General features: G+C 38.7%; 1 protein-coding gene across 5 annotated transcripts in view; it reads left to right on the forward strand.

Annotated features, from left to right (window-relative positions):
- Positions 1-22365, forward strand: part of ubr3 (ubiquitin protein ligase E3 component n-recognin 3) — a 418217-nt gene that overhangs the window by 66217 nt on the left and 329635 nt on the right. For all 5 annotated transcript variants that reach the window (XM_035408072.1, XM_035408075.1, XM_035408074.1 and 2 more), the window contains 7 exons: positions 906-1036; positions 1565-1793; positions 3142-3321; positions 3848-3981; positions 4235-4321; positions 4429-4494; positions 5673-5762. In XM_035408072.1, the coding sequence (XP_035263963.1) occupies positions 906-1036; positions 1565-1793; positions 3142-3321; positions 3848-3981; positions 4235-4321; positions 4429-4494; positions 5673-5762 (917 nt within the window). The remainder of the gene's footprint in view (positions 1-905; positions 1037-1564; positions 1794-3141; positions 3322-3847; positions 3982-4234; positions 4322-4428; positions 4495-5672; positions 5763-22365) is intronic.

Here is a 22365-nt window from a genome sequence, read left to right on the forward strand (position 1 = left end):
GGTTTGGTCATTTTGGTACAGATGTAATTTTTATGTCAAACTTTGAACCATGTCTGTACTGTGCATACTTTTGGAGATAATGGTTTATTTAAGACAGGGAATTCTTACAATAATTCCTGGGTTTTAAGACTTGTACATGCCTGTTTTTATGCCTTCGTGATGGCCCAGCCATGGCCGGAGGCATTATGTTTTCGGGTTGTCCGTCCTTCCTTCCGTCCGTCCTTCTGTCTGTCCATCCCGTATCTCGTGAACGCGATATCTCAGGAACGCCTTGAGGGAATTTCTTCAAATTTGGCTCAAACGTCTACTTGGACTCAAGTATGAACAGATTAGATTTTGGTGGTCAAAGATCAAGGTCACTGTGACCTCACAAAACACGTTTTTGCCTTGAGGGAATTTCTTCACATTTGGCACACACGCCCACTTGAAGGTCAAAGTCACTGTGACCTCACAACACATTTTTGGCCATAACTCAAGAATTCATACGCTAATTATGACAAAGTTTCACAGAAATGTCTAATAGGATAACATGATGAAGTGATGACATTGCACCCCAGCACATCACCGCAAAAAACAGAGCACTGGCTACTGGTTTGTGGAGGCATAGGCGGTATTTCTAGTTTTATGATCGTCTTTGTGTGTTGTTGTAACCCGTCTATGCAATGTTACCATCTGGAACAATAAAGTTGATTGACAGATTGATTAGTACTGAATGTATAATTTTATTGAAGTCTTTAATTAAGACTTCATTTGAGCAAAAAAAAAAGATTTATCAAAGCAAGCCCAGTTAAGTTTTTAAATCATTTTAAAGCCTTTCTTGAAATGTATCAGCAAACTGTTTTTAGTTACACTTCAACATGGAGGATTATTTCAACAATTGCAAGCCCTTTGACCTCTTTCTCCAGATCCAACCATAATGGATACTCTGAAACATAAATGCTTTTTGGAGGAGTTGCTGTTTTGGACCATAAAGTATGAGTTTCCACAGAAGATGGTTACATTTTTACTGAACATGTTGCCAGATCAAGACTATAAGGTATGTTTGCAAGTTTACCTGCTGAAATGCATACTGACTTGAAAATGATAGCATGCGCTTCTTTATGCAGTATTGCTGTTACAGAAATGCATGTTATAATTTTCGCATTGTTGAATGTATACTAGTCCTGAATGTTTAATTTTAATATCTACTGCATGAAAACCAAACACTCCTAAGGATGTCCTGTGCTCAGCAACATTAAATGAATAGCATTTTAGATTTCTGTCTTTGTAATTATGAAGAAACACAAAATAAGAAACTGATACATTCTGACATCCTCCCCCGCAACCCATAACTTGAATAACACTGGAGTGTGGCAATAATCGTTGTGTCAGGCCTGCACAGACATGAGTCAAAGAACAAAACTTGATATGCAGCTCAAAATAAGCACATCAGCCTCCCAGCAGCTTGAGACCTCCATTTTTAGCAAGCGTCTATTTGAAGTAATGCTCTAAATTAATTTTGTTGTTAGTAAACACATTTTAACTGAATTCCGTCAAGTTATAGCACATGCTTCCTTGTTTCCAGATTGCCTTCACCAAAACATTTGTTCAACATTATGCATTCATCATGAAAACGCTGATGAAAAGCAATGAATCAGACACTATGTCCAACCGCATAGTACATATCAGCGTGCAGCTGTTCAGCAATGAGGAGCTGGCGCGCCACATGACAGAGGAGTGCCAACTGCTGGACATTATGGTCACAGTCCTCCTCTACATGATGGAGAGTTGCCTTATCAAAAGTGAACTTCAAGGTGAGCTGTGGGTGGATGCATGACACAGACATTTTCCCAATATACAGACTTACCCCTTTAGACTTCTGAACTCCTTGACAAAAACAATGTATGCCTGGAAGCAAATGAAGACCGAGACACACCTGCTAATTGTGAGTTGCTCTGGGACCCAGGTATTACTGATCACCTGAAGTCTTTTGGATCCCTGCCAGCTGCCTGTCCCTCTTTAGGCAAAGAGTGTAATGTGTTATTTAAACCAAACTGAACACAAAGGTTAATGTACAGTTGGAATACAGTGAAATAATTTATTCACAGAAGTGACAAACTTATTATTGTCATGTTTAATTTCTGGAATGACGGCACTAAAGCTAACTGGCTAGCCTGTTCTGATCATTACAAGCATTAAAATATAAAAAATTCCTCTATGTTACAAACATGCATCATGGAAAGACAAGTAAAGAATGAGGAAGTCACTCCTGTGCTCTCTGTTGCAGAGGTGCAAGTGACAGACATACCAACATCATGTTTAATAGAAAGACAAATGTGTATAAAAGGCATAAAAGCTATAATATGACTGTTTTAATTTGCTAGCTGAGCATAACTATATAACTGGAAGCTTTGTTTTGTGGCAACAGCTGGCGAAAGTGTTGGTACACTACTGTTTGGCGTAGCAACACTTTCGCCGGGTTGGTAGCAGGTTGGTTGCACGTGTGAGAAATAGCTGTTGTCATCCAGGTGGAAACAGGAGAATTTGAGTCATAGGGCCTACATGCTGCATATAGAGGTTGTGATATAACAAATTAAAAAATACAATGTATTTAAATTTGTCCTAAAACGGGAAAATTCGGCTGAATGTTGACCCTGGGAAGACACTGCGTGAGCGCAATGAATTTGAGAGTCTCCTGGGTCAAAATTAGGAGGTTTGTAACGTATGGTAATTAGAGAGTGAGTCATCAGTCACAATCCTGGGCAGTTTGCTCTCCTTATACATTCTCAGTTGGAATAGTCTCATTCTTGACCCATTGAGAAAAAAAGTTACAAGCAGTGGGAATCCTTTAGCATATGGTTTTTGACAAGTATGCTCACACTGGTGAAAGAAATTTGCCACCAGGCAGTAGCTACTCATTCCCATTATGTGTGATGGCAGAGTGGCTTTGTGAGCCCCATAATGGATTGAACTAGCAGAAGCTGGCAGTTAATGACTTCATTCAGAGTACTTTACTCTCCCTGAGAAAACACTATGATGGACTCAAATTAACATGCCACTTAATAACATTACTTAATCTGTTTTAGGCTTTCAAAACCTCCTTCTCTCATCACTGCTTTTATGTACAACTGTGTAGCACAGCCCCCTTTCTCTTTTTTTCAGATGAAGAGAATAGCCGCCATGTGGTGGTAAACTGTGCAGAGGCTCTACTGAAAAACAACACATACTGGCCTTTAGTTAGCGATTTTATAAATATTCTCTCACACCAAAGTGTAGCAAAGAAGTTCTTGGAGGACCACTCCTTGCTCATGCTGTGGATGAGCTTTGTGTCCTTCTTCCAAGGTAAGTATTCCTGGGAATTTGCCTTACTCTGATCAACCCCCACTTTACCGAAGCCCACATGTCTGAGCTGTGCCTTTGTACAAATCCATGGATTTGACTGCTACGCAAAACAAACCAGCCATTTTTTAGAGGTGTGCAAATATTTTGGTGTGCAAATAAAATGGTAGCTGAAGAAGACAGAAGACAAGCGTGCCAGAGAAGTCTTCAGGCAGCAGAAATGTCATTCACACACTACTCGTCTCCACATCCCCCATTATCATATAAATAACATATAGGCAGTTTAAAAAGGTGAAGTTTAAGTATGCCACATGTTCCTTTTATTGAGCTTAGCTGATTGATTGCTCCAATCTGCAGTACTGAATTTGTCAGCTCCCTTTACCCTTTAAACATTAAAAACACTTGAAGTTTTTCTCTTTATCTTAATTTGTTCATCTTGATCGATTGGCAGGGGTTTGGATATTATGTGGTCATCACAATGAAGTAACCACCCTGATCTGGCCTTGGTGTTGTGTACTGGCTGTTTTAGGTATGAACTTGAACAAGAGGGAGCTGAATGAACATGTGGAGTTCGAGTCCCAGACTTACTATGCAGCTTTTGCAGCAGAGCTGGAGGCCTGTGCCCAGCCCATGTGGGGGCTCATAACCCACTGCAAAGTCAAAGTAAGACCACCCACCCATTGCCATTTACAGAACCATTTCAATTGTCTCTACCCCAAATCATGCAGATTGTTTGCTGAACAATGTGTTTTGTTCATTGATTTTTGTAGTTTACTTTATCTCCTTTAAATTAGAGTAGTTTAGATGTTTACAACTTAGCTGCTACATGAAGAGCCAGTGTGTGATTTGTTCATTGTTTAAAAAAAAAAAAAGAAATTGTCGCTAACTGTGGTTTAACGTTTGTTCTTTTGTGTAGGAAACACAGGAGTACACAAAAACGGTAGTGCAGTATTGTCTGGAGGCTTTGCAACTGTGGTTTGATTCAATTGGCTTTGTGGATGAGGTACATCTTATTACATATGAATTAGTGTTTACATAAGGTGTTTATATAACCATTTGCAGTCATATGAAATGTCACACAAGCAAAACTTGTTGTCATTTTCTTTTCAGCCAACTCCCAATCAAGTGACATTTCATCTGCCTCTCCACCGCTACTATGCCATGTTCCTGAGCAAGGTCAGTACAGGTGACTAGAGGTCTACATAGGTTCATTGTCTTCAGGTTAGACCCATGGGTTCCTTCCATGAGCCGGATGTGCATAAATGAATGGAAATGGACCCAAACCTGAATTGACCCCCTGGTAACAAAACTTGAATCTGAACAGCCCCGCACATGACCAGACATTTTCCTCTGCGTTCTGTACCTAGTCTGACCCATGTAAGAGGCACCTGCCGACAAATAATTCAGTGCTTGAGTGTCTAATATACAAATAACTGGACATAGGCCTACTTTTAGATTATCACTGTAAAGATGTCATAAATATGGCACTTGAGAGGTGACACTGTTTAGCTGTTCTGAAAACTGTGTTTAACATGTTCAAAAACTCAGTTGGGGAGGATTTCAAGGAGCATTGAGCTCAGTCAGTGGTGACAGGTGGTGCAGTTGAAGGTAAGGCAGCCTAAAGCGAGGCAACCAGGGTCAAGGAAACCACTTTTTCATTTCCATGGTTTCTATGGGCTCCTGTTGAGTGGATGCCCTTTTGTTGTGAAGCCTGCAAGATGTCAATTGCCAATTAGCATGAGTAATGGCAAACTGGCTCACAGTAATTGAATAATTATGGCACTTGCTGTAGTGCTTGCTGTGCTGTCCTGATTTACATTTTTTGAAAGGTTCTATCTTGATTGCATTTAACGCTTAATCTCCCTAAGAATTGTGTGAACTGAGCTAAGCTTGTAGTTTGCTGATTTGCAATTGGCTGACAACAAGTACTGTAGGAACTGTTGTCATGACCATGGTGCATCTTAGTCTCACTAAACTAAAACAGTAAATGCAACCATGGAAGTTTTCTTTTGTTAAATAAAATGAAAAGTGGTCCGGTGTTCATGGGTTCTCTCCACTATATATGAGAGACCCACAAATTTGTACCCAGTCCTGCCTCAGTCCTGGGTCGGGTTTTGGGTTATTGGGGTTTCAGGGGACACATGACCACATCTGCTGCCTGCTTCTTAGAAAATTTTACTGTAACCACAAGAAGAACACATTCTGTGGAGTGGTTTGGTGTAGAAATACACAGATAAGTATGTTCTTGGTCAAATAATCCTACATTTTCCTAGCAAAACTGGAAGCATAGATTAATAAAAATGACTCAAGATTATGTCTCTGAATAGAACTAAATCACTGGTGATTTCCCTCAGGCGGTGAAATGCCAAGGGCTGGACTTGGATAGTCTCCTTCCGGATCACGAAATGCTCATGAAGATCATGGTCCACCCTCTTCAGATTCAGGTACACTCCTGGAGGACCATAATGCAAAAAAATGCATTTGCTTTTGTTATCTTTGTCTTACTTTCACTTCCAATTATTTCACTTACTGGTTTTCTTTTGCCGGTATAAAATCTTTTTTTTTCAACCTACTTTTTGCCTGGATTTGCCATGGGGGATGGGGTTTCGAAGAGAGAGGCATGAGCAGCATAATTGCCAATGTGGGGACATCAGAAATGGGGGATTTTCTGAACCAAGGTGGGGTGGGGGGGTGTCTGGGGGTTCTTCCACTGAAAAATTCCAGTTTCAGGATATTTGTTTCCTGTATTTTGGTTAATTCTTTGGTATGAAAATATCAAATCAATAAAAACATTCATTTAATGCTTTTAATTGAAAAATAAAAAAATGTAAAAAATTTGACCCAGTTTGACCCAAACTGAATACAAGTGTTTATATACGATGACATTATCTCTTCACTGGATTGGCAAAATTTACTATTATCATGTTTAACAGAAGGAAAAATGGCTGTAAAGCTAGGTTTAGCCTGTTATACAAATTACTAATTATATAAAATGTAAATTATTCCTCTAAAAATATACTTTATGTGAAGACAAGGAAAGAATGAGGAAGGCACTCCTGTGCTCTGGGTTGCAGAGGTGCAAGCAACATATTAACATCACATTTAACATAAGGCGTGTTTGAAAGATTAACGTGAAAGCTCAAATACAGCTATTTTAATTAGCTAATTGTGTATAACATTACATTAAAAAAACGGAAATGGTTTGCTTTGCTCCAACAGCTGGCGAAAGCTTTGCTTTGGCTTTGAATTGCCCAGATCACTAGCTAGCTACAGCGAATTCATGTTGTACTTAGAAATGTTTGGTATTGCTAACACATTATCTAGTCAGTGATTTCTCACCTCTGCAATGTTACCACTTCTGAGAAAAGAAAACTTCAAAACTAGAGAGCCAGCAAACCCATAGTGCATTATTCTGTGTTTGTAGATGAGGGTCATTGCCTTCGTGAAATGAATAACAAAATGGTAAGCAATTGTGAAATGGGAACCAAATGTGATTTTTAAAGGAAAATTCCACCATAGAATTAACTTTTAATTGTAGAACAGTTGCTGTTCTCCTGATTAAAATGACCTTGCAGCCAGCTCTCTAACTATAGTGAATGCAGCGATATAGCCCCAAACTACTACGCATGCTCCAGGTACCTGCTTTACTAAAGAATACAACAGGTGGGCACTAGGGTTGCATCTGTTTCCGTTTTTGCCGGTCCGGTTCGGTGTATGAGCTTAAACTGGTTTGATTATTATGCGAACCGAATGAACCAAAGTAGCTTAAAAAGTAGCCTACATCAGCAACCTGTGCCGACGGCGCTAAATCCAACTTGTATTGCATTAGTAATAAGCAATATGACAACGTGATTAACATAACATTATGTTTGTTTATAAACGGAGCAACTAGTGTCTGAGTGCAAAAAAAGAGAGAAAAAAATAGAAGATTGACAGGCCGTGCGCAATTTAGTGCCAAGGCCGGCAACAAGGATATCAAATTTCAGTAGACCAATCAAAGGTGGGTGGGGGAAGACGATGCGCATTGTGTGTTGTTTAGCTACGAGAAAGTTCAGGTGTTTTTTGGGATGACGAGATGAGACATGGCAGAGTTAGTGTCAAAGAAAATGAAAACTGCGCCAATATGGCAACATTTTGAATTCAAAGCCGACGAAAGCGGTGCCGCTACACTGTCATTCATGGGCTCTCATTATGTTCTGCCACGCCAATTTTAACCTCTTAGCGCAAAGCCCCTAGTGGTCGGGAGATTACTAAACTCAAGCATCCGGTGCTACGGCAACCAAAGTGTGAGTTAAAAACAGAAACGCGTTGTTTTATTTTCATTAGTAGACGATACACGACAACTATGCCGAAAACAAAGTTTCACAGCCCCACCATTGTCGCTCTGGTCGTTCATTTAACACGCACCCCCTCCCTGCAGTCTCATCTACAAAACACCCCCACCCTTGACATAATGGACAATATTGTCTATCTTGGCATTCATAAAAATATTCTTTCACCACTAAAAAATCATATTCCGTCATAGCAACAAGATAAACCTGAAAATAGCCCTAAGATATACCTATACAGCAGTGAAAACGCTGCTCACTGAATAACGAAATAAACGAGAAAAAGTTTTTTTAAATTATACCATGTCATTCTACAGTCAATATCTGGAACTAAATATTGAATAAATATACAATCTTACTGTTGGTTTTACGTGAAGAGATGTCCCTTTTGAGGCTGTGTGGTCATACATTGTCTTGGACAATCCGTTTGGGAAATATACGCGCATTTGTGACGCCTGGGTATCTTCCAAAATAGCTGTGCGTAATACCACACCTGTTGTTTACGGCGTCGTCGCCCTTTTTAGTACAGTCGGGCTTAATTGACAATTCATTTATTCAGTAGGCGAGAGTATAAGCTTTCTAACGATGTATAACATGTCTAATTCTGCTTTCGGAATAGCGTTTTATAGGTCAGCGTAACAGAAAATATTCTTGGCATCGCATTCACTTACGCATTCACTCTATGTTAGCAGAAAAATACGCTGCACATAATGAAACGTGGTCAACGATATTTCATAATTTCTTGGAAAATACTATTATTATTGAAGACTTCTGGACATAGCTAAGCCATATGTCTACTGATAGACCTAGCTGACATCGTTTTCTGGAGCAAAACAGAAGCGAATAGAACAGTATCATTGATACTGTCTCTGTCTCTATCTACTGAACATAGATGAGATTTCATCATTGCTATGTAAGTATTACTGCTCAAAATATTTCGGTTATATACGTTATTTTTGAAATTGAGTATCTTTAAATAGGTTAGTGGTGTTATATAATGTGGATATTTCACACTGTAATGTAAGCGTTAGATGGTAGTGTAATAGTTTTTGTGAAGCATGCAACGGTGATGAAGTGAGAGTTGGAACATTGCCAAAACTTGGTGGACGGTTGAAAATTGTTTTCATGTCGTCCCATCCCCATTACCCTTGGGAGTAAGGGTAATGCATACCTTAAAATAGGTACTTGGAGCTCAAAAAACTATGGATTGATAGAAAAACAGCTGAAAATGAGTTCCTAAAGTGTAAAGATCAAATGACTGAAAAACTCTTAAAGGAAAAAATTTAGGCAAACTCAATTTTCTTTTGACAAGAGATTACGATTCTATAAAAGGAAATTCAGGAGAGGACAAGCTTTACACCTAGACCAATTACAATGCAGCAATCCACAACAGTTTGGAACGAAATAAATAAATTGGGCCCTAGGAGATCAACAAAAATTCCAATGGAAATTGTATTAAGTAATGGTGATCCTGAGAATAAAAAAGAGCTTGTTCTCAGAAAATGGGAAAATGATTTTGCAGACTTTCAGGAAATCATATTCCACCGGTTTTTGATGATACTTCTCTAAAAGATACATGTAATGCAAATTATGAGTTGGAGAAAACCATGAATCATTCTGGGTACATCCCAAATCAATTCTTGAATAATAATATCACACGGGAGGAAGTAAAGTGTGTTGTAGACAGGGCAAAGTTAAAGAAAGCATCAGGGGTAGAGGGAATCCCAAACGAAGTCCTAAAGTCTCCGTCATTACTAGCGGTGTTATGCTGTCTGTTTCAAACTTGCTTTGAAGATAGCATCATTCCTTCTGTGTGGTATAAAGCTATTATTAAACCGATCCCAAAGTCAGCTAAGAATGATCTAAGGGTTCTCCTTAACTATAGGGGCATCAGCCTTTTAAGTACAGTTTATAAATTATACTCAAACATTTTAAATAACCGGTTAATTCAGTACTTGGAAATGACAGAATATCTTGTTGATGAGCAGAATGGATTTAGGTAGAGCTTGCATTGATCATATCTATTCAGTATCATCTGTACTTAGAGCCAGAATAGAGGAAGGAAAATCTACATTTGTTTGCTTTGTTGACTTCCAAAAGGACTTTGATTGGGTCAATAGGGATCTGCTTGCCTTCAAGCTTATTAAAGCTGGGATTGATGGTAAATTCTACAAAGCAATTAAAACTTTATACAGTTCTCCAGTCGCCTGTGTAGAGATAAATAGCATGTTTACTGGATGGTTTCCTACTCCCTTTGGAGTCAAACAAGGTGACATTCTTTCTCCAACTCTGTTTGCTTTATATGTGAATGATTTGGCTCAAAAAATTAAGGATGCAAACCTAGGTGTAAGTCTGGAGGATACAACACTTGGCATTTTACTCTATGCAGATGATATAGCCCTTATTGCTGAATCAGAAGTTTGACTTACAAAATATGTTAAACCTTGTGAACTTATGATGATCTAGATGGAGATTAACAATAAATCAGAGTAAAACCCAGATAATGCATTTCAGGAAAATAGGGTACAGCAAGAAGTACACAAAATATCACTTTTGGACCATCACCACTAGAATATGCTAGTGTATATAAATACCTAGGGTTTGCTCTGGATGAATTTATGACCTACGAGGGGGGGATAAAATCCCTAGCGACTTCGGCTGGGAGAGCGTTAGGCTCAGTGATCAATAAATTAAAAGTGTGCAAAGATCTTGGTTATTCAACATATTCACAACTTTATGATGCCTGTGTTTCTCCTGTACTGAATTATGCTGCTGGCATATGGGGCTTTAAAGAATCCAAAAATACCAATTCTATTCAGAACAGAGCCATACGTTGTTTTCTGGGTGTACATAAATTTGCTCCAGTTCTAGCTATTCAGGGTGATATGGGGTGGGTGCCTGGTCCTATAAGACAAAAGTGTGAAATGGTCCGCCTGTGGAACCGCCTGATCAGTATGCCAGAGGATAGGATAACCAAAAAGGTCTTTCTTTGGGATAAATTACACCGCACCCCATGGACTAAACTTGATGCAATTTTTGAGGAGGCTGATTTACAATATATTTACAGAAATAACTTAAGGTGTAATATTAACATGATTAAATATAAGCTTTTATCCAACTTTGAAGAAAAGTGGTCTAATGATATATTGCTGAAACCAAAATTAAGGACTTATATTCATGTTAAGCAAAAATATGGCCCTGAACCATATGTTATGGCATACCTAATCAGAAGCCAAAGGTCCCTGGTTGCCCAGTTACGAACCGGTATCCTTCCTCTGGCTATTGAGATAGGCAGATTTAATGATGTAATCGAAGAAAAAAGACTATGTCTGTTATGTGATCTGGGTGAAATCGAAAATGAATCCCACTTTATGCTGTACTGCACATATTATGATGATCTAAGAGCACCAATTTTCCATGAAATGTCTGTACGTAATCCTGAAGTATTTTGGGGGGGGGGATGATGAAAAATTGGAATGGCTGTTTAAGTTTGACGTTTTTAAAATGGCTAACTTTGTCTCAAAAGCCTGGAAAAGAAGGCAAGATGGATTGTTTGTTTAGTCTCTAATGAGGTGTTATTATTTATGAAATGATTTTGAATACGTTGCAAAAACTTGGAACTTGGAAAAGAAGATAAGACGGTTTAGTTATGGAGGCTATACTCTTTTGTACAGGGTATATGTATCAGATATGTGTCTGTAGCATTTTAATAGTTCTAGGATTTACTCTGGATCTGTTATATGCTAAATGTTGGTGTCATATAAGCCCATGTGGGCTGGGCATCCATGTGATGCATGACACAATAATAAAATTAATTAATTAATTAATTAATTAATTAATTCATTCATTCATTCATTCATTCCCCATACAAGAAAACATACGAGAGTACAGAGTATAGAAATACATACAAGTTAATTATTACACATGTAGGTACTGTACTGCATTGTGTGACAATATTTTTGCATTATTTTTTTTAATCTGATAGCAATGTTTCATCTTAAACCTTCATAAGGGGCTCATTTATATGCTTTATAATGGACAAAAAGCATTTTATTCAGTTTTGGAGAGATTTTGGATATGTTTCTGGACCCCTAGATATTTTAGACCACTGTACTGACTGAAAGATTGTAATTCCCCCTTGAAAATTATGCAACAGTGATTTTCTTGAGTCAGAACGGTTGATTTGCAGTGAAATATGTGAATATGTTGTGATTTACAGCAATGCATAATTTAGACATTTTGGATAGATTTGGAGACGCTGGGTACACTGCTTAGTTTTTGCTTCATACATCTATAGTCGTTCTACATATCCACCCTTAGATTTTATGAACTTGTGGTCAAGAAGTTTTTGATCCAGGAGATGTATACTTTAACCTGCTGTATATTTGCAATCTCTCTGTATTTCATTGCAAACTAAAAAAGAGCAAATTCATTTTTGATTTTTTGCCTAGACCGTTTCATTTGTGGCACTTTATTTCTTCCAAAATTATGAATAAAAAATAATCTACGCTAGTATTGTAAATTGTACAAATGTCTTAATTTAAGACATTTTTCAAGTCTCTGTGGTGTTCACATCTGGAGTTATAAAGCTTTAAATTGGATACCCCCTAAATTGGCAAGGATTGGCAAGATTTGGCATGTGTGCTAAGGGGTTAATTGCTTAGCTTGAATCATATGCTTGGGTAAGCCTTCCGCAAGCGTCTCACAATACTTTGCAGGAATTTTTGCCCATTCCTCCTGAGAGAACTGGTGTAACTCAGTAAGATTTGTGCTCGGACACGTCTTTTCAGTTCAGTTCACAATTTATCTATGGGATTCAGGTCAGGGCTTTGTGATGGCCACTCCAATACTTTTCACTTTGTTGAAAGTCTTTAAGCAATTTTGTTACAGCTTTGGAGGTATGCTTAGGATCATTGTCCTGCTGGAAGACCCAGTTGTGACCAAGTTTTAACTTTCTAGCTGATGTCTCGAGGTGTTGCTTCAATATATCCAGAGTATTTCCTTGTTCTTCCTGATGCCATCTATTTTATGAAGTGCACCAGTCCTGTGACCTCACAAAACACATTTTTGGCCTTAACTCAATTCATACAATAATTATGACAAAGTTTCACAGCCAGGAAAAGGAACCAGGGAAGGAGTGAATTATCACATGCATGAAGCCTTGATGAAGTGATGACATTTTATATCCAAACTGGCTACTGGTTGGCGGAGGTATACAACCGCGAGGTGGTATTTCTAGTTTTACATTACATTTGGAATTGAACCTGTGACCTTTAGGTTACAAAACCAGCCTATATCTCAGGAACACCTTGAGGGAATTTCTTAAACTTTGGCACAAATGTACACTTGGACTCAAGGATGAACTGATTAGATTTTGGTGGTCAAAGGTCAAGGTCACTGTGACCTCACGTCCGTCCCATGCTCTCGTGAATGCGATATCTCAGGAACGCCATGAGGGAATTTATTCAAATTTGGCACAAACGTCCACTTGGACTCAAGAATGAACCGAATAGATTTTGGTGGTCAAAGATCAAGGTCACTATGGCCTCACAAAACACGTTTTTGGCCATAACTCAAGAATTCATACGCTAATTATGACAAAGTTTCACACAAGTCTAATAGGATAAAATGATGAAGTGATGACATTTTATATACAAACTGGCTACTGGTTGGTGGAGGCATACAACCGCGAGGCGGTATTTCTAGTTTCATGATAACCTGTGCCTAAAGCAGTCATGCTAACCTAAAGTACCTTATAAATTAATTAAATGGAACATTGCATTTATATAGCTCTTTTTCAGATGCTCGAAGTGTTTTACTGTGATGAGGGGGAACTAGCCTCAACCACCACCAATGTGCAGCACCCCCCTGCTGACCACACATCAGCAGAGGTGGAGAGGGAGAAAACAATTTTTTAGGCATTAAATCTGCAGATGATTAGGAGGCAGATTGAGAGAGCCTAGCCAGGACACTGGGGAATCCCCTACTCTTTGTGATGAGTGTCATGGGATTGTTAATGACCACAGTGGTTTAATGTTGCATCTGAAAGATGGCTTCTCCTACAGCACAGTGTCCCCATCATTGTTTATGTCAAACTGGGGATTTAAAAAGAAGCAGCAGGCTTGGGGCAGTTATTGCTTACTTGGCTAAATAACTTAATACATAAAGAGAAGCAAGGACCTGCTTTTTTGTTAGTTTTAGGTGTATTGTTGTAATTGCATGTTTGTGTTTTGTTGTACTTTTATGTAATGTGTAAAATTGACAAGGAGGTGAGTATGAGCAAAATTATGTCATGTAAATTTTATTTTAATAAGAAATAACCAAGGTACCTCTATTTATCACTACCACTAATTTTCACCCTCTTCAAAGTGAAAACTTCCCCAAACACATTGTGTCCCTGATTGAATCTTCTACATTTCATCTATAACAGAGGTTCCCAACCTTTTACAACTTGCGGCCCCCCATTTTACAAATGCAATTGCACATGTAATAATCGACACTGAAAATCATGGACAGACCTACACAAGGCAACACGGCTTCACGCATTGATAATTGTGATTGGGGGAGCTACGGGGGGGCTGGGCTAATTAATTTTGACACAACAAACAATAAAAAATAATAACACTATTGTTACAGAAAAAAACATTTAATGATCCCGGGCTAATAGGGTGCTACTACATAATTGAAATGCACATTATCCAGTAGTAACGCAATCTGAGTTTGTTTTCAAAAAACTCGATAGGCTTGGACACATACTGACTATGCTTGGTCTCCAGATGACGCCGTAATTTATTGGGTTTCAAAGCTTCGTTTGATAAGACTTCTGAGCATACAACACATAGCGGCAGATGCTCATTTTCAGTTCTTACACATGTGAAGCCTAGGCCTAGGTGCTCACTGCTCTATTTCCTTCGTTTTGCTTTACGTTTCTTTTCAGTGTCAGACACTGGAGCTGTTTTCTTACCTGTAGATGTACCAGCCTCTGAATCTTTCCTTTTGAGAGGCCCTGTTTGTAACCACTTATTCCTGATAAATTCCAGTTTGAATTAATTCAAAAAGTGAAATGTTTTAGCACTGACAGTTTAGCTTGCAGCCTTTCACCCAGCTAAAATGCTGGTCATGTAAATCAAACAATTCTCCAACCGCCAAAAAAAATGACGGCCTCCACAGGTTGAAAACCTCTGATCTATAACAACTATTGATTAATGATTTTACATTGATGGCATGCAAGCCAGCACGCATGTTAAACTATATACAATAAATTAAAGAGACAAATTTTATGTAACTTCAACCTTAAGATTGACTCTAGATAAACATAGCTTGCAAAGAAAATGGCAAGCCTGTAGCAGACACCCAGGTCAAAGTATGAGATCCATGTCTCGTCTCCTGACATTCGCACTTCTTCTAATTCCTAACATCCGACCCTGCCCTATCTTGCAGGCTGCTGCGAGGGGTACTTGCTTTTTTAGCGCTTTTTTACTAAAGAAAATTAAGCAGCCATAATCCCTCTCTTTGCTATTCTCCGTCTGTTCCGCCTGCTTATTGATTCTGTACTGTCAAACTTGTGATGTAATTAATAAAATGAAAACATGCCATTTTACGCCACAGAAAAGTTTGTTGATGGCCGTGACATTTCTTAGCATAATCACAGCAAATTCCACGGTTTGTACTTTTGAAATAAGTGTGGCCACTTACGCATTAGATTCTGCAATACAACATTCTGGAGGAAACATGTAACCAGAGGAAATATTTGATATATTTGACTTTCATGTTAATGATACCACTGACACAGAAGCACATTTATTTCGCACTTCTATAAAGATTCCTGTGGCAAATATATATGATAATATACACTTTCTGTATTTGCCTTTAAATGACTTTATGACCTACCCTTCTGTACAAGAACAATGCTGTTTCTTTAAATTGCTACATTGTCACTAACATTATATTATCACTTGACTTTAAACTGATATTCAACGTTGTCACTCATAAAATGCATAAACATGTAACTGATAAGAGCGCATGGCTGAGAGTCATTAGTCTGCCTGTTTGGCAGCAAACAGATGTGGAAACATTGTAATTGTGTTTATCAAACTCAGCAAATGTGTTGTCTTTCATTTTATTAATTTTAATGGTATTTAAATATAATTACAGGAGATAATATTCTGTAATAACATTATGACAACTGAGCCAGTGATGGGGTAAAAGTTCACTACAATTTAAGTTTCAACTATGGGCACAAGGATGATAGAAAGGGCAACAAATTGTTTGTCACTCTAGTATAAACTAAAAGTCATTGTAAACTACCATTACATGAGATAATCGCCTGTCTCTGCCCATTTCACAATTTTAAAATATGCAAATTGTGGTTGAGCCTGAGAGCATAGAGGGGAGGGAGGAGGAAGGAGGGACGATGGCTCCAGTTAATTAGTGTGTTCCCAGCTGGACTAAAAATCTTTCCATCAGGACACAAGTTTGTGATTTTGCTTTTTTATTTTTTCTCTATTGTTTTTGAAACTACTCTGGGTGGAGATCTAACCAGCCGCTATTCGGGCTTTTAATTTCCGACTATCAGCTAACTGCGAAGTTCAGCGTTCAAAACCACCCCGTGCCCAGTAACCTTCAAAGACTAGCCAGCAGCCAGTTAGATTTGGATAGGCAGATAGGGACCGGAGTTACTGATCGATTGGCAGTACATTTCCCTACCCATTTCCCTAATCATTCACCCTGTTACATTCTGACCCTAGACCGGGTCGTAACAGCCATGCATGAATTATGACCATTTCTACCAAACTTTTCCTCTATTAGAATTATACCGTAAGAAAAGCTAACATACTGCAACCTTGTTTACAGTTGCTCCAGTTCAGTGGTGCTGTGCTTAGCTCTATACATCAGGATCAATTCTGATCACAACTTTAAAAAAAATTCATAATAGATTGTTATATTGCATTTTAAATACATTCTGGATGTGGTTGTTCTGTTTAACTATTTTCACTAACCAGTCCCGCTGTTATTTTGTTTCAACACGTCCACTCGGTGGCATTCAGAAACCTACCATTGATAGTGTATGATGGAGTGACTTTCCTTCTTTTTAAAACAATTCTCAGCATACATACGGATGCATTTTTGTTCTTATTTAAAGTATGCAATCCGTAGAAATACCATTGCTAAATTATCATGTCTGTTAAATTACACATTTGTGTGATTCACCACTGTACATCATTTCCCAGTGCTCTCTCCCTGATCCATGAGCGCCGCTGGCATTTTGTGATTCGATCTGTAAATGCATCAAAGTAATCATTCTGATAATTATGTAATTCTTCTACATGCAATATACTGTGTAACTCGCAGTCTCATTCATAAAAAGACATTTTCATTTTATTTACAACTGGCATCAAGGTGTCTCCCTACAGTTGCTGTAGTATCTGGGCAAACATTTACTACTACGGCCACTAGGCCTAAATCAATTGACATTAAGTTGGCAGGTTAGCTTTCAGCTAATGCTAATCAAAACTAATTGTAGACTGACACATTTACTTTGGAATAACAGCATAAACATTAACATCATGGATACACAAGCGATCAGTAAATATCTGGGCGAGAAGCAATTATTACATTTGGTTCCAAATATCATAAACCATAAAAATAACCATGCGTTCACACAGCGAGCAACTCTGTTGATGAGTGGCCAGAAGTCCATTCATTCTATATGTAGCTGAGCGACGTTCGGCAACACGAGCAACTGAGCAACCAGAGTTGCCCAAAAAACGTTGACCACAGTTTTCGCGGGCATCACCTGTCAACAGCCAATCAGAGTTTTGGGCTTCCTATTTGTCGAACCGATATGATACCATTTCGCAAATTATTGTTCTGCCCAGTGAGGAAAAATGGATAAACAACTTATTATGGTACAATCACACCTGGTGTTATACAGCGTTTTATAAAAAGAATACAGGGACAAGCATCTAAAAATGACACTGATGGCAGTTTCAACTTGCTTGTTAGCTAACTAGTGAGAGAGATATGAAGAGATCGCTAGCCAGCTAGTGAGAGGGATAGAGAGGTTGCAAGCTAGGTGGTTAACTAGTGAGAGAGATGGAGAGAGAGATGCATGGCTAACGAGATAGAAATAACAAATATTTATCAGTGTTCTGACATAACTATAGAAACAAAAGGAGATGATATGTGGCTATACGGCAAATATATGTCTTTGAAGATGCTATTATTTCTCTTCAATAATATGCTGCATGAGACCACTAAGAGGATGCAATGGGAAGATCCTGCCCCTCCTTCAGCCTAGTAAACTTTTTTTTTTAAACAATAATTTTTAGTGAAAATCTTGAACTGTATCATCAACATTTACAAACATTTTCATTTTTTAAATGAAAATCCCCTTCCCACCCCTTCCACCCCTACCCCTACATACATACATACACATAAACATACATACAAAGTACACAACATCAAAAAAATAAGTGGTAATAATAATAATTTTTATAATAACAATAAATAAAAATAATACATGTACACATATATACCTATACATACATATATAACATAGTATGATGGGGAAAAAAAGGCTAAATAGGTATGTGAATGAATAAGAATAGGGTTTCCAGCCTACATTATAGATTACATACATTATAAGTTATGGGATTCTGTGTTCTATTTAGAATGTTAGTAACATAGTGTCATAGGATAATTATAATAATTAAAGCCGCAAGCGGCGTTGGGAGGGGTCCAAGCATTGGCACCATCGCGCTCCCTATTGAGCGATTTTAAAATGGCTTTGTCCTCATGATCATATACCTTCACCCAACATATCTACTGAATATCATGACGATTGTATAAAAAAGTGGATGACTTATGGCCAATTGTGTGCTAAGAGACGCTGTCGAATGACTTAGTTGCGTCGCCATGGATGTGTCCTGGCCGCTTTCCGTAAAGGCCTTTACTATGTCGTAACACTTAGATGGGATGTCGTAACACATATATGGCCCGGCGTGTATGTACAGTTGCAGCGGTTCCATGCCGCAACTAAAAAAGGTGTCACAATAGTGTTGTCACGATACCAAAATTTTGACTTTGATACCAATACCAGGTTTAGTATCACGATAATTGATACTGAAACGATACTGATTCAATACTCAGTACCTAACGATACTGAAATTACCTTAATAGATCAGAAACATAATGTCCACAAGGATGACGTCATTTTCGAATTCACAGTTTATTAAAAACCTGGTTTATTAACAACCTTTAAGTTGAAGCCTGTTCAACATATCAATAAGCATAGGACTATAGTGTTACAACACTAAACCATAGAAAACTATATTAAATATATTTCAAAAATTAAACAATTGTAAAGTAAATTATCTTTAAACAGGTCTTTCACTTTAAAATAGATCTAAAAACAGCATATTTCAATAACAATGCAGCATCTTCCTATAATAAAATATTTACAAATTAGAACAGCTATTGCTACTGAAGTGAACTGAGTCTAAGCTTGCACTGTATCAACCACGAAAAATACACAAGCGCAGGTCACCTCACTTGCCAACCTTAGTTGCTACTGCCATCTAGCGAAGATTCTGACAAATTACACTTTTCATCCTCTCAATCGGTAATGCGGGAGACACATGTCCCTGGCTTTTACATTTGACGCAAAACTACCGAACGTCGGAAAATTCTAATACCGAACCGTTTCTTTTTTTTTTTTTTTTTTTTAAGTACCGAAAAAGTGCTGAAGTGTCGGTGTACTGTGCAACACTACATCAGACACAAACCTATACAAATCCATCGCTCAGCTTAGCAGAGAATGCACATTTCAGAGCGCCTCAGAGACAGATAGAATAATAACACATAAATACACATTTCAAAGAATAAATACGACATTGAGAAAAAACGAAACAAAAGACGAAATATCAACTTGCGACCTGCGTGCTGCTCGCAGAATAGCCTACTGTATTATTTATTTAGACACTGGCATATAAGAAAATTTTCGGTTACGCTGACCGATAAAACGCTATTCCAAAAGCAAAATCAGACATGTTATACATCGTTAGAAAGGTTATACTCTCACCTACTGAATAAATGAATTGTCAATCAAGCCAAATTGTACTAAAAAGGGCGACAACGCCGTAAGCAACAGGTGTGGTATTACGCACAGCTATTTTTGAAGGTAGCCGAGCCAGGCGTCACATATGCGCCTATATTTCACAAACGGATTGTCCAAGACAATATATGACCACTCATTCGCAAAAGGGACATCTCTACGCGTAAACCCGATGGTAAGATTGTATATTTATTAAATGCGTAGTCCCAGATATTGACTGTATAATGACATGGTATAATTTTAAAAAAACATTGTCTCGTTTTTTAGTTATTCAGTGAGCAGCGTTTTCACTGCTGTATTGGCATATTTTAGGGCTAATGTCTGGTTTATCTTGTTGCTACGGAATATTACATTACATTACAGGCATTTGGCAGACGCTCTTATCCAGAGCGATGTACAACAAAGTGTATAACCATACCAGGAACAAGTGTGTCGAAAACCCTAGAGGGCAGTAGCCTACCGTTCCAAGTGCAGGGAACAACCGCATAGTTCAACTTGGACCCTGTAGGTTAAACTGATTAACACTAACAAACAAGAACAGCAACAACGCAGTCTATGCAGAAATACAAGCAATAGTTAAGACGAGTGCATTAACTAAGTCACCTACGAAACAGCTAACTAGTTACAACCCTAACCTTACAGTCAATTTAGAGATTAAATTGAGAATACGATTTCTCTCAGCATAATGACGGATTTAAAGAGTAAACGAACTCACCCGATATTGTCTTCAAATGGATCCATGCCAAAGAAAAGTAATTATTCATCCTCTCAAGGCCTTACCGTAGCGTATTATTTATTTAGACATTGGCAGAGTACAGCATAAATTGCGTCTTTTGTTTATATTCAGTATTAGAAATTTCAGCGAGAAACTGCAGCTGTAGACACAAGATAGTCTGTTATGGTAGCAACGGAACGAAGCGGACTACATATGTATTACCGTCATTGTTTTATTATACCAGCGTGTTTTCGCGCGTGTGCACAGAAACTCAGAACCTATCAATAAAATGGTTCAGCTATTTCTCAGCATAATGACAGATTCAAAGACTAAACGAACTCACCCGATACTGTCTTCAAATGGATCCATGCCAAAGAAAAGTAATTATTCATCCTCTCAAAAAGCTTTTACTAACAAACTTTTGGTATCCTAGCATGCACTCTGGGTGGCACTGTCTTCCATTGCTTCCCCGAAGGTCAGACCCTCCCCTCACTGATAAAAACTAGACCCTACGGTGTCGGATTACTTGTGCCGCCATGGATGTCGCTTGCCGTAAAGAAGTTTACTAGATGTCGTAACACTTAGATTTGGAGCTCCAGCTCTTCCGCACCCCAACTAATAAAAAAGTCAAAATGGCGGGCAAACAATATGGCGGACATAGGTGTTCCCAAAAGCACGTTCAGATGCATCGGTCGATGAAGTTTTGTGTTGATCTAACTTATGCTGTGGGAGTTATGAACTTTTAAAATATGACCCTTTGTTATAGCGCCACCATCTGGCCGACATAGGTGATTTGTAGTGACTGAGTAGTGGGGGGCCATAGGAACCCACCTACCAAATTTGGTTGGTCTGCAACTTATGGTTGCTGAGCCTCAGACATTTTAGCGGAGAAAACTTCCACGCCCCAACTAAAAAGTCTAAATGGCGGCCAAACAATATGGCGGACATAGGTGGTCCCAATGGCAAAGTTGTAGAGCAGGTTCAGCTGCATAGGTCGATGAAGTTTTGTGTTGATCTAACTTATGCTGTGGGAGTTATAGCCTTTTACGCATGACCCTTTGTTATAGCGCCACCATCTGGCCGACATAGGTGATTTGTAGTGACTGAGTAGTGGGGGGCCATAGGAACCCACCTACCAAATTTGGTTGGTCTGCAACTTATGGTTGCTGAGCCTCAGACATTTTAGCGGAGAAAACTTCCACGCCCCAACTAAAAAGTCTAAATGGCGGCCAAACAATATGGCAGACATAGGTGGTCCCAATGGCAAAGTTGTAGAGCATGTTCAGCTGCATAGGTCGATGAAGTTTTGTGTTGATCTAAGTTATGCTGTGGGAGTTATGAACTTTTAAAATATGACCCTTTGTTATAGCGCCACCATCTGGCCGACATAGGTGATTTGTAGTGACTGAGTAGTGGGGGGCCATAGGAATCCACCTACCAAATTTGGTTGGTCTGCAACTTATGGTTGCTGAGCCTCAGACATTTTAGCGGAGAAAACTTCCACGCCCCAACTAAAAAGTCTAAATGGCGGCCAAACAATATGGCAGACATAGGTGGTCCCAATGGCAAAGTTGTAGAGCAGGTTCAGCTGCATAGGTCGATGAAGTTTTGTGTTGATCTAACTTATGCTGTGGGAGTTATAGCCTTTTACGCATGACCCTTTGTTATAGCGCCACCATCTGGCCGACATAGGTGATTTGTAGTGAGTGAGTAGTGGGGGGCCATAGGAACCCTCCTACCAAATTTGGTTGGTCTGCAACTTATGGTTGCTGAGCCTCAGACATTTTAGCGGAGAAAACTTCCACGCCCCAACTAAAAAGTCTAAATGGCGGCCAAACAATATGGCAAACATAGGTGGTCCCAATGGCAAAGTTGTAGAGCACGTTCAG

The sequence above is a fragment of the Anguilla anguilla genome, chromosome 3 (assembly GCF_013347855.1).
Source record: "Anguilla anguilla isolate fAngAng1 chromosome 3, fAngAng1.pri, whole genome shotgun sequence".
Taxonomy (NCBI): domain Eukaryota; kingdom Metazoa; phylum Chordata; class Actinopteri; order Anguilliformes; family Anguillidae; genus Anguilla; species Anguilla anguilla.